This window comes from Notothenia coriiceps, unplaced genomic scaffold, assembly GCF_000735185.1.
Source record: "Notothenia coriiceps isolate Sejong01 unplaced genomic scaffold, NC01 NC01_scaffold00004486, whole genome shotgun sequence".
Taxonomy (NCBI): domain Eukaryota; kingdom Metazoa; phylum Chordata; class Actinopteri; order Perciformes; family Nototheniidae; genus Notothenia; species Notothenia coriiceps.
In genome coordinates, this window is record NW_011337187.1 from 123834 (window position 1) to 134163 (window position 10330).

The window sequence follows — 10330 nt, forward strand, 5'->3', positions numbered from 1 at the left end:
GGCCGGGCTCGAGGGCGAAGACCGCGGCACTCAGGGGGCCGGGCTCGAAGGCGAAGACCGCTGCTCTCAGGGGGCCGGGCTCGAGGGCGAAGCAGGCGGTGATGGAACAACTCCGGAGGACGGGCAGGAAGGCGCTTACGGGACAGTTCTGGAGGCCGGGCAGGAACCGGAGCCGGTGGGATAGGCTTCGGCAGGATCCCCCACGGAAGAGGACGAGTAGTCGGCGGGACCCCCAACGGGACAGGACATGGAGTTGGCAGGACCCCCAGCGGAAGAGTTGTAAGGTAGGACCTCCAACGGCACAGGACATAGGGTTGGCAGGACCCCCGGTTGAAGAGTAGTCGGTGGGACCCCCAACGGGACAAGACATGGAGCTGGCAGGACCCCCAGCGGGGCCTCCAACGGCACAGGACACAGGGTTGGCAGGACCCCCGGCAGAAGAATCGTCGGTGGGGCCTCCAACGGCACGGGACATAGGGTTGGCAGGACCCCCGGCAGATGAGTAGTTGGCGGGACCCCCAACGGGACAGGACATGGAGCTGGCAGGACCCCCAGCGGAACCTCCAACGGCACTTCAGTAGGGACTGGAGAGGGGACTAGAAAAAGGACTCGAGAGGAGACTCGAGAGGAGACTAGAAAGGGGACTCGAGAGGAGACTCGAGAGGAGAATTGAGAGGGGACTTGAGAGGAAACTGGAGAGGGGACTTGAGAGGAAACTGGAGAGGGGACTCGAGAGGGAACTTGAGAGGGGACTTGAGAAGGGATTTGAGATGGGACTAGAGTAGGGACTTGAGAAGGGACTAGAGAAAGGGACTAGAGAAGGGACCAGGGAAGTGACTAGAGGAGGAACTAGAGAGGGGACTTGAGAAGGGACTAGAGGAGAGACTGGAGAAGGGACTTGAGAAGGGACTAGAGGAGGGACTAGAGGAGGGACTAGAGAAGGGACTGGAGGAGGGACTATGGCTGCTGGGGCCAGAACCAGGGCCGGAACCATGGCTGCCGGGGCCAGGACTGAGGCTCGAACCATGGCTGCTGGGGCCAGAACTGGGGCCGGAACCATGGCTGCTGGGGCCAGAACTGGGGCCGGAACCATGGCTGCTGGGGCCAGAACTGGGGCCGGATCCGTGGCTGCTGGGGCCGGAACCATGGCTTTTGAGGCTCGGGCTGCTAGTCTGGACTTGCAACTCCTTCTCTTAGGAGCCTTTTGGAGGCTCCCAAAAAGCCAGACGAGTTCCAGATAACGGCTCCTGGACAGGAGCAGGAACTGGGGAAGAAGCAGAGGTTGACTCCAGACGGAACACGCCGAGATGTATGGTGTCAGGTTTGAGAATTGGGAGGACGGGGCTAGCATGCCTGGGCTAGCAGGCCGGGAAACACATGTCGGGAGGATATCCATCATCCAGCCAGGTATAAACTTCACAAGACATGGTTTCTCTTTTGCTATCTGGTGCGCCTCTGCCAGAGCAGCCTCTTTCTGCTCAACACTGGACGCTCCCCTCCACCTACCAAAGCAGAAAGACAAAGAATAGGTACATTTATGTATTTCCACCTCAAATGGATCATCTGCTGGGTCCATCTTGGTTGGTTCGTTCTGTTACGGTGAGTGAAGCAAGCAGGACCCAAACGCAGATAACACTGAAAAATCCTCCTTTCAAGGCTAAACGTCAAAACTCAGAACACTCCCCGGTGAACACAGTCACAGACAAACGACGAAGCAACAATGACAGACAGCAAAAACAGAACTTAAATACACACAAGACTAATCAACGAAACAAGAGACAGGTGAGGAGGGAGGAGAAAAGACAGGGGCAACAGGTGAACACAATCAAGTAAACAGGTAGGAGGGTACAGGTAGGAGGGAATACACACAGACAGGAAACCAAAGACAGATCTAAACAAGACAAAACACAACACAGACAGATCGTGATCATCACAATGTTTTGGGTTGATTATGGCTCTAAGGCAGAGAGATGTCAACGTGTTCAGCTTCCTGACACACATCAGTCTAATGTAACAGACTCACAGACTGTGTGTGTGTGTGCGTGTGCATGTGTGTGTGTGTGTGCGTGTGTGTGTTTGTGTGTGGAGACAACCAACGATGTCGCCTTGATGTAAACGTCTTGTTTATCATCTTTCCCCTACTTCTGCTGTCAGATGCGATGACAGTCAATCAGAGCAGAGAGAGAGTGAGACAGTGTGACAGTGGAGAGAGAGACGTTTATCCAGAAAATGATGGAGGAGAAAGAGCTACAGTGCTGCGTGACAGGGAGGGAGTGAAAAGAAAATCCATATTTTTCAGAATACTTATAAGGATATAAATGTTGAACCCATTGACTTTTCCTTCTTAAAATCAATTCCTTACCATGTGTGTGTTTTCACGTACTTTCCCTGTCTCAGGGTTGAGTGGGCGTGTACAGACTTTGCTTGATCTTGATTGACATCTCCCTCACTCTCCTTTTCCCAGCACTCACACCTTCAACCTCGAAGAAATCTAATTAAACAGATTATGGAAACACCTGTTAAGGTGTGCAGCACCTTTGAATGCTTGAAAAGACACAGCTGGTGAAAATGTGTTTTTAATTTTTTTTTACTTTGAACTCAGTCCTTTTGTCAAAAGGAAAATACATCACAAAACAGCTGCTGGCCATTATGTGTCTAAAATGTAACAGCATGTACATTTACCCTATAGCTCTCATTAGGCCAACTGTTCCTCTTACAGCCTACCCTACCCCAAGACGTTGGTCCATAACAATGTAGCTCCGAATATAATAGCCAGCTTGTCATGAAAACTTCCGTAGATATTTATTTTCTCAGACAAAACTCATACTTTTACACAAGATATATTAACAGGGTGGACCTCTGGACCCGAAAAGCGAAGCCATTGTGGAATTACCTCAAGAGTGCATTTTTTCCAATGGTCAGCACTTGCAATAAGTCATACTGTATTCTCAAAGAGAGAATGACTCTATTTCTCAGGTAATTAGTTATCTTGTAAGATTTGATGAAAACGGCCAGAACCTGGAGGCTTATTCTCACTTCTCATACAGTTTTTTAATATATCAGACTAATCGCAATTGTTTTGATTCAACGTATTTCAGCTGTATGTTTGCTTGCAGTAGGCTAACAAATTCTAAATCTAATATAACCTTTTATTTTTTTTAATTTTTAAGAAAAGGTGATGGAGTCTTTTTTTAAGTCCATTTGGTGTCAACCATAGACTATATATATAAATGGACGTTAGGTCCGTAACGTCACCCATAGGATTCTGCAGAGTTGCTGAGAAGCCTAAATAAAGTAGGCGGTGTCGGCCACTAAAGTCTCAACAGTGACGTCAGAGTCCAACTCCCGCCTGCTCCAGCCTGATCCAAATAAGGGCAAAGAGGCGGAGCCGAGGTGGGACCTGCTGCCTCCGAACTGGAAGTAAACAGAGCTAGCTCAGGCTAAGAAGCTAAGCTAACATGAAATACATGCATACCAAGTTACTGCTAACAGTGTAGTTCCCCTATATAAGTGTTACATTCATAATCAAATGAGACAATCGGCAAGAGAACTAGCTATATTTTGTTATTCTTAATGCTTGTCATTCACACGTTAAGAAAATAAGTACCGATACATAGCAGAATAATTGTGGCGATGTTCAGCTTAATAAGCCTTGTTCAACATAATTTATTTAGCTAATACTACAGCAGGCGAACCAAGTCTGCGTTTCGCTGCATTCCTTGATCTCCAGTTATAACGACGGACTCCATCGCCCGGACCTAACGGAGCCGCAGTGGGCTAGCTCCGGGACGCCGGGTGGAGCTAGCCCCCTGCGGCTCTTTTAGCTCCGGCGGCCACCACTGGGATAATTGGGTCCCCTATTAACATTTGCTCCCGTTTAGCATTATGGGCAATGATGCCCATAATGCTAAACGGGAGCAAATGTTAATAGGGGACCCAATTATCCCAGTGGTGGCCGCCGGAGCTAAAAGAGCCGCAGGGGGCTAGCTCCACCCGNAAAACTGCGGCATTTGTACAGCTCCTTATGGGTACTGCAATTAGTGAAGTGCTTTCCTCTGTGGTGAAACGATCAGCACTGCACTACGGAGGAAAGCGGCAGAAAGTTGCCTTGAGTTAAAGGGACCGGGGCTGCGTTGCGTGCATGGCTTCCTTCCGCAGGTATATTTGTGCACACTTATTCCACTTATTCCTAGTGTGCCACTGGTTACGGTGCCGCGTGCCAATGGTAGCACGCGTGCCAGGGGTTGCCGACCCCTGGTTTAAAGCAACACCCAGGTTTTCTTTTGTCTGTGCAAATTATGCTACCATCACTTCCTTTCTTAGTGTCTGTATCCCCCACTTTTTCTCCGTCTATTTCTATCCTTTCACATCCAATCTCATGGGTCCATAGACAAATGTTACCTCTACATTCCACTTTTTCCCAATCCTCCGCAGACTGAGTGTTTGCTTTCTGCCTCGGTGTACGGTGTGCTGCTGAGGCTTGGCACAGTGAATGTGAGACTGAGCCCGGAGGCGGGTGTTCCCAAGTCTTCAAAGTGTTTCCATGTAAATTCAGAGGTCCAGCATTATCCACTGAGCCAATTAGAGGGACAGTGGTTAAGGAAGGGCTGCACTGCCAAGGGGGCCAGAGTTAGAAGTGTCCTGTGATCTCTCGTCCCACTGTGTTATGGCCAACGCTCCTCAACCTTGATATTTTCATCTCAAATAATGCTGAGGAGACAGTACTGCTGCACATACTGTAGAGAATCACACTGCTATCCAATATGGGACTTGGATCTACAAAGTAGTGGTTTCATATTTTGGTAACCCAAAAAAACCCTTAGAGGACAAGATAGCATCACAAACTGAATCCTCGAAAGGTTTTGGATATAGAATGAAGAGATCTGGGCGATGTTACAGAAAATATAGCTATAAGTATTCCGAACCACTCCATTGGCAGGACATGCTCAAAACATTTTTTTTCAAAAAGTGGTATTTTTCCTTCATTACTGAAAACTTTTGAGAACTGTTTCCAAGAAGTAACATTCAATCCATCTGCTGACAGATCTTCATCGCTGTTAAACTTCTTAATACTTTTTTTTAAAAAGTGGAAAGTAACACATTTATTGCAGTATTTTCATTCCTGGTCTTATCTAAAACTTAGTGTTGTGGTCTCTCTACTACTTTTCTACAATACAGCAAAATTCATCCAGCACAAAAGGATTTGCAAAACATTTAAGAGTGAATTAAAATCTGCTGGTGCGCAGCAGTATTTTATTTCCTTCCTATCAAGCCCCCTTATCAACTCTGGAGCATAATCACAGCTTTAGTGAGATCAGTGTAGATAATTAGCAATTACCCTATTTACAGGCTTGTGAACATACTCTAATAGGCAGATAGCAAGGAATGTAGTTAGTTATGATGCTTTGGGCCCTTTTTCTCCCCCCAAATTGCTCAAATGAGATCAGCAGGTTCAAAGGGCCAGGATGGTGTGAAATACTGTTTAGACAGGTCCCTTGTGGGAATCCCTGCCCCACTACGATTCAGAATTTCTAAAGTACTGTTTTTATCTTTCAGTTCGCTGCAGAGCCCTTCGATGAAGGGGTTACCCTTTTTTTGTTGAGTACAAAGGGAACACATGGACAGAGAAACAAGCAGATACAACGTATACTAATGTGTGTAACATTCTCAAAGGGGTTTTGGCAGCTTACAACATACAACAAAGAGCAAACAAGTCCCAGTGAAGATTTCATTTTTGGATGTGATTTGAAACTATGCATTATCTTAGGAATGCATAGTTTTTAAAACATGACAAAAACATATTGATTGCAAAATGGATGAATTCCTATTGATTATTATTCATCAGGGAATATAGCCAACTCTCCTTTTTTGAAGGCAAAGATACATTATGGGAAATATGTGTATACTTTTCATGACAGAAATCATGTAGTTTTTCATTTACATTCAAAGACACATCATACAAGAGATTTAGCTACTGTGTTCTAGGAACAACCATTTCATTCCAATTGTATTGTTTTTTTATTTTGCACTTAATTTCAGCAGTGCATTACAAGCTTAATCCTTGATTGTTGTTTACACTATATCCCCCATTAACATTTGTATTAGAAAATAATTGCTGACATAGAAGACAACTCATTATTATACAGAATGAGGCCTTAAACACGCCAATGAAGCATCATTTCTGATGGCTAAATCAATATTATTTGTGACACACAGTGATGAATGAATTCAGCTGGCAATCAATTTTGTAAGTGTTTTCAAATGAATCCCATCAATTCAACTTGCCATGTCCTCAGGCTAACCCAACCAAAATAACTATAGGTTACTTACGTAACCCCAGTTCTCAGAGTAACATGAAGTGAGATGTCTCACTATGGGATGCGCCTCAACGCGTATGCAAACAGAAGCATCAATCTCATTACGCTAATCCTGATTGGCTGGTGATCTTGACGTCTACGTCAGGGAATCCACCCACCCTATAAGTAGCTTGCGCTACGACGCAGCGTCATTCAAAATAAGCACCTCTTCTCGCTTCGCCTTAGCAAGAAGGGCCGTCTGGTGAGACATCTCATCTCATGTTACTCTGAGAACTGGGGTTACGTAAGTAACCTATAGTTCTCATTCATAACACTCCGTTCGATGTCTCACTATGGGATATTGAAACTCCCGTATTGCTAGACATGCTTATCTCGAAAATCACCAAAACAACCAGAACTTAACAGGTAGAACCCTGTCTCAACACGGGGCCCAGCACTGCGCGGGCCACACTTGGAGCAGAGACATCTAGCTCCTGTAAGGCGGACCAAAAGTGCGGTGGGGGAACCAGCCTCGCCGCTGGCCACACAATGTCTTGGATGGAACCACCCTTGAACCAAAGGCCCGGGATGTAAAGCCAGTCCACGAGTAGGGCAATGAGCATGCAGGTCCCGTTGGTTGCCTTGCAAACCCCTGACTCGTATAAAGGCCCAGGCACATCGCTTCCCAATCCAGTGGGAGAGCCGTGGCCTGGTAACGGGCTTGCCTTCTGAGGGTTAGCCAGGATTAAAGAGTTGGTCATTGCACAACAACGAATACTCTTTTGACTACAGGAGCGCCATGCATGTACTGACTCGCTTGGAGATGCCAGAGCAGTAACAGCATGTCTTCAATTGACAGGTGTTTCATGTCAAGCTTCTTCCAGGGGTTCAAATGGAGGTCGAGTGAGCCATCTAAACCCACTGCCAAGTCCCATAACGGGCACAGTGACCTGGAAATCAGCGGAGGAGCCCTGCGAGCCCTTTCTAAAACCGGCAGACCAAAGGATGATTAGAGATAGAAATATATATACATAATACTTGAGACATCGCAGACAAAACTAGGGCAAAGCTCAAAGTCGCAGTTTGTGTAGTGACAGTGTGCGAGACCGCGAACGCACTCTGACAAAGGTACATTCTGTTTATATCAATCTAGTCTCCTGTTAGAAATGATAAATCACCCCGACGGACATTTGCAAAACGCGCTCGCTCGCTCTTCACTTGTGGCTGACCACTGGTGATTTCTCTGCGATAGATGCAAAGATCGGATTAAGGCTTTGAAGGGCACCTAACATCTCAGTAGGTGCCTCATCAACAGATGTCCTGTAGATTACGGAGCATGGTGCGCAGGAAGCATCGTATATGTCGCACCATGACGTCTCTCTTGTTGTTTCTTCCTTCCACTCTCTCTCTCGACGCGAGGCCCATCTCTATTCAGATGTGTTGATCTGTTCATAGGCAAGCAGTAGGGCCATGCGCTTGCATTTACCTATGGGTCTCTGCAAAGATCAGACTTTTAGGCACACTGCTTAGCAGGGCCCTTTAAATCCTGCATCTTTAGCACTCTTTTCCCCGGCAGGAAACTAGTGTTAAATCACCGTGGTCACCATGGTGGGGATTTAGGAATGTACTTTGTGTTTGTGTTCGGTGCGCGAGCTTCCCTGCACTTTAATCCATGATTTGCCTGTTTTTGGTTGCTATTTTTTATATTAATGCACTCATGCTCCTTGGGATGATGGCCGCCCTCCTGGGCGGACACCATGAGAACTGCACTCAAATCACTTTGTGCTTTTTAAACAGTTTAAATAGTTTTTTCACATTTTAAAACGCCTTTCTGCCTGGAAATCATCTTATAATCATTTTACGTTATGGAGCGCGGCTTGCAGGATCACTTTTCCCGCCTTGCAAACTATTATTCCTGGGTAAAATAATTCAATTTGTTTCGCCTTGCTTCCATCAGCACCTCGCGGCTGTCGTTAAACAGATGAAGTGCATTTTTAACACTCATGCTACCACGTTCATATTTCGTTCCGCTAACAAACGTGCACACAGGTCTGGAAGCTCTCACTGGGCGTCCTGCACAGGCTCCAGGCCGGCCGCTTGAACGAAACGGAAGGATTTCCGGGCCATTAGCCATTCAAATCTTTTTAACGACACGGCAGACTTCTCGTGCCGCATCAGCCGGCCCCTGGTCGGATGTAAAAACAGCTTAATGCCGCCTTTTACCACTCACGCAGCCACGCGATTCCTTGCTCCTTTCCTGGGTTACAAAGTGAAGGTGACGCAGCCTGCTCCTCTGGAGTCTCCCCGCCCTCCCAGAGACTTTATTTCTGGGCTCATAGAAAAGGCTGTGGGCTCAGCAGACTCGCTCGCTGATCTTCTCGCGCACTCCCGCCCTAGAGAGACGGGCTCATATTTTGCTCGGCATACTGTTGTATGTTGGATGCGCTGCAAATGTTTCCCTGCCTCGGAGTAAAGTTCTTAGCGTCTGTCAGCTTGGCCCTAGAACCGCACCACTGCCCTCGTATATCTCCGCCGGCCGTTAGTACATTGCAGACCGTGCGGAGCTATTCAGGGATCATGTGTGTCGGCGTTGTTCTCTAGTCACTCTGGCCGAGTTATGGGTATTCAGATTGCCGTCGGGGTGGAAGCGTACCAGAAAGGACCTGGCCGGAGGCAAACGTGCGCGGGAGACTGGCACGTCATTGCCTGCGTAAATAGGGCCTAAATTTAGCGTCTGTGCTCACATGCTTAGAGCGCGCGTAACGCACCACTTCGGTCGTCTCTGCGTCTCTGGTCTGCGCATTCGAAAAGAACAGCTGACATTGAGATTTTTCTTTTGATGCGAACAGATCTGTGGATCGACTGTCAGGNCAACCCCTGGCACGCGTGCTACCATTGGCACGCGGCACCGTAACCAGTGGCACACTAGGAATAAGTGGAATAAGTGTGCACAAATATTTAAATTGTATTTTTCGGATCCTGAACGAAACCGCCGCCAGAGCACGTCTCCCCGTTACCTGCGGAAGGAAGCCATGCACGCAACGCAGCCCCGGTCCCTTTAACTCAAGGCAACTTTCTGCCGCTTTCCTCCGTAGTGCAGTGCTGATCGTTTCACCACAGAGGAAAGCACTTCACTAATTGCAGTACCCATAAGGAGCTGTACAAATGCCGCAGTTTTTGCGTGGCTGTGTCTTTAGTTGAAAGCCCAGTGGTGATCTGCTCATCTCTCATCAAAATAAAATTCTACACAGCGGCGGACTGGCCATGTCTGTTCTGGAGAATCAACAGAACGGACGATCGTCCTTATTATTATGCGGTTTAAACCATTTATTTAAATTTGTTTGTTAAATTCTGTATCATGTAAGTTAAGGATGCTCCGATCGATCGGCCACCGATCGATATCGGCCGATACTAACTCTCTGCCGATCGGTCGGTGCTCTCTAAAAATGCCGATCGCGAGAGTCGATCGCATGACGTAAAATACATGACACTTTTCTCTGTGTGGGGCAAAACAAGCTCTCCAACATGGCTTCACCAGTCTGGCAGTATTTTAAGGTGTCCGAAAATGACAATAAAATGGCGGTATGCAACATGCGTGAAGCAGAAATCCTGCAGCTCCACCCGCTGTGACGGACCGGTGAGCGGATCAACACACAAGAGTTAGACCTACAGTAACACACTTAGCTATTTTATCTACATCTGGAACAAGCTAAATAGTTATAAATATATTTATTCTTCACTGTCGGGGTCACTCATTACTGGATCAGTGAGCTGCATGAGACGATAATGACAGGCTGTCAGGAGAGTGAGAGAGAGGGGGAGAGAGGAAAAGAGAGCGCTTCCGCTAATTTCTCCCGTGTTATTATCCAAAGTTAGTGTAAACTTGAATAATGTCCTTAATTTGAATGTAATAATTATGTTGGTTGTTGTTTGTGGAAGCGCCAGTGAATGAGCCCCATTAACTGAGTTTTAAACATCACTTTAAATGGAAGATCCCCATAGGCCCCGCCCACTCGATCGGATTGGCGATCAGC

The 10330-nt window shown here is 47.1% G+C and overlaps 1 protein-coding gene across 1 annotated transcript in view; it reads left to right on the forward strand.

The window, feature by feature from the left end:
• sgcd (sarcoglycan, delta (dystrophin-associated glycoprotein)) overlaps positions 1-10330 on the forward strand; it is a 61367-nt gene that overhangs the window by 47415 nt on the left and 3622 nt on the right. The window contains exons 6-7 of the mRNA XM_010767615.1: positions 8590-8602; positions 9345-9352. Coding sequence (XP_010765917.1) covers positions 8590-8602; positions 9345-9352 — 21 coding nt within the window. The remainder of the gene's footprint in view (positions 1-8589; positions 8603-9344; positions 9353-10330) is intronic.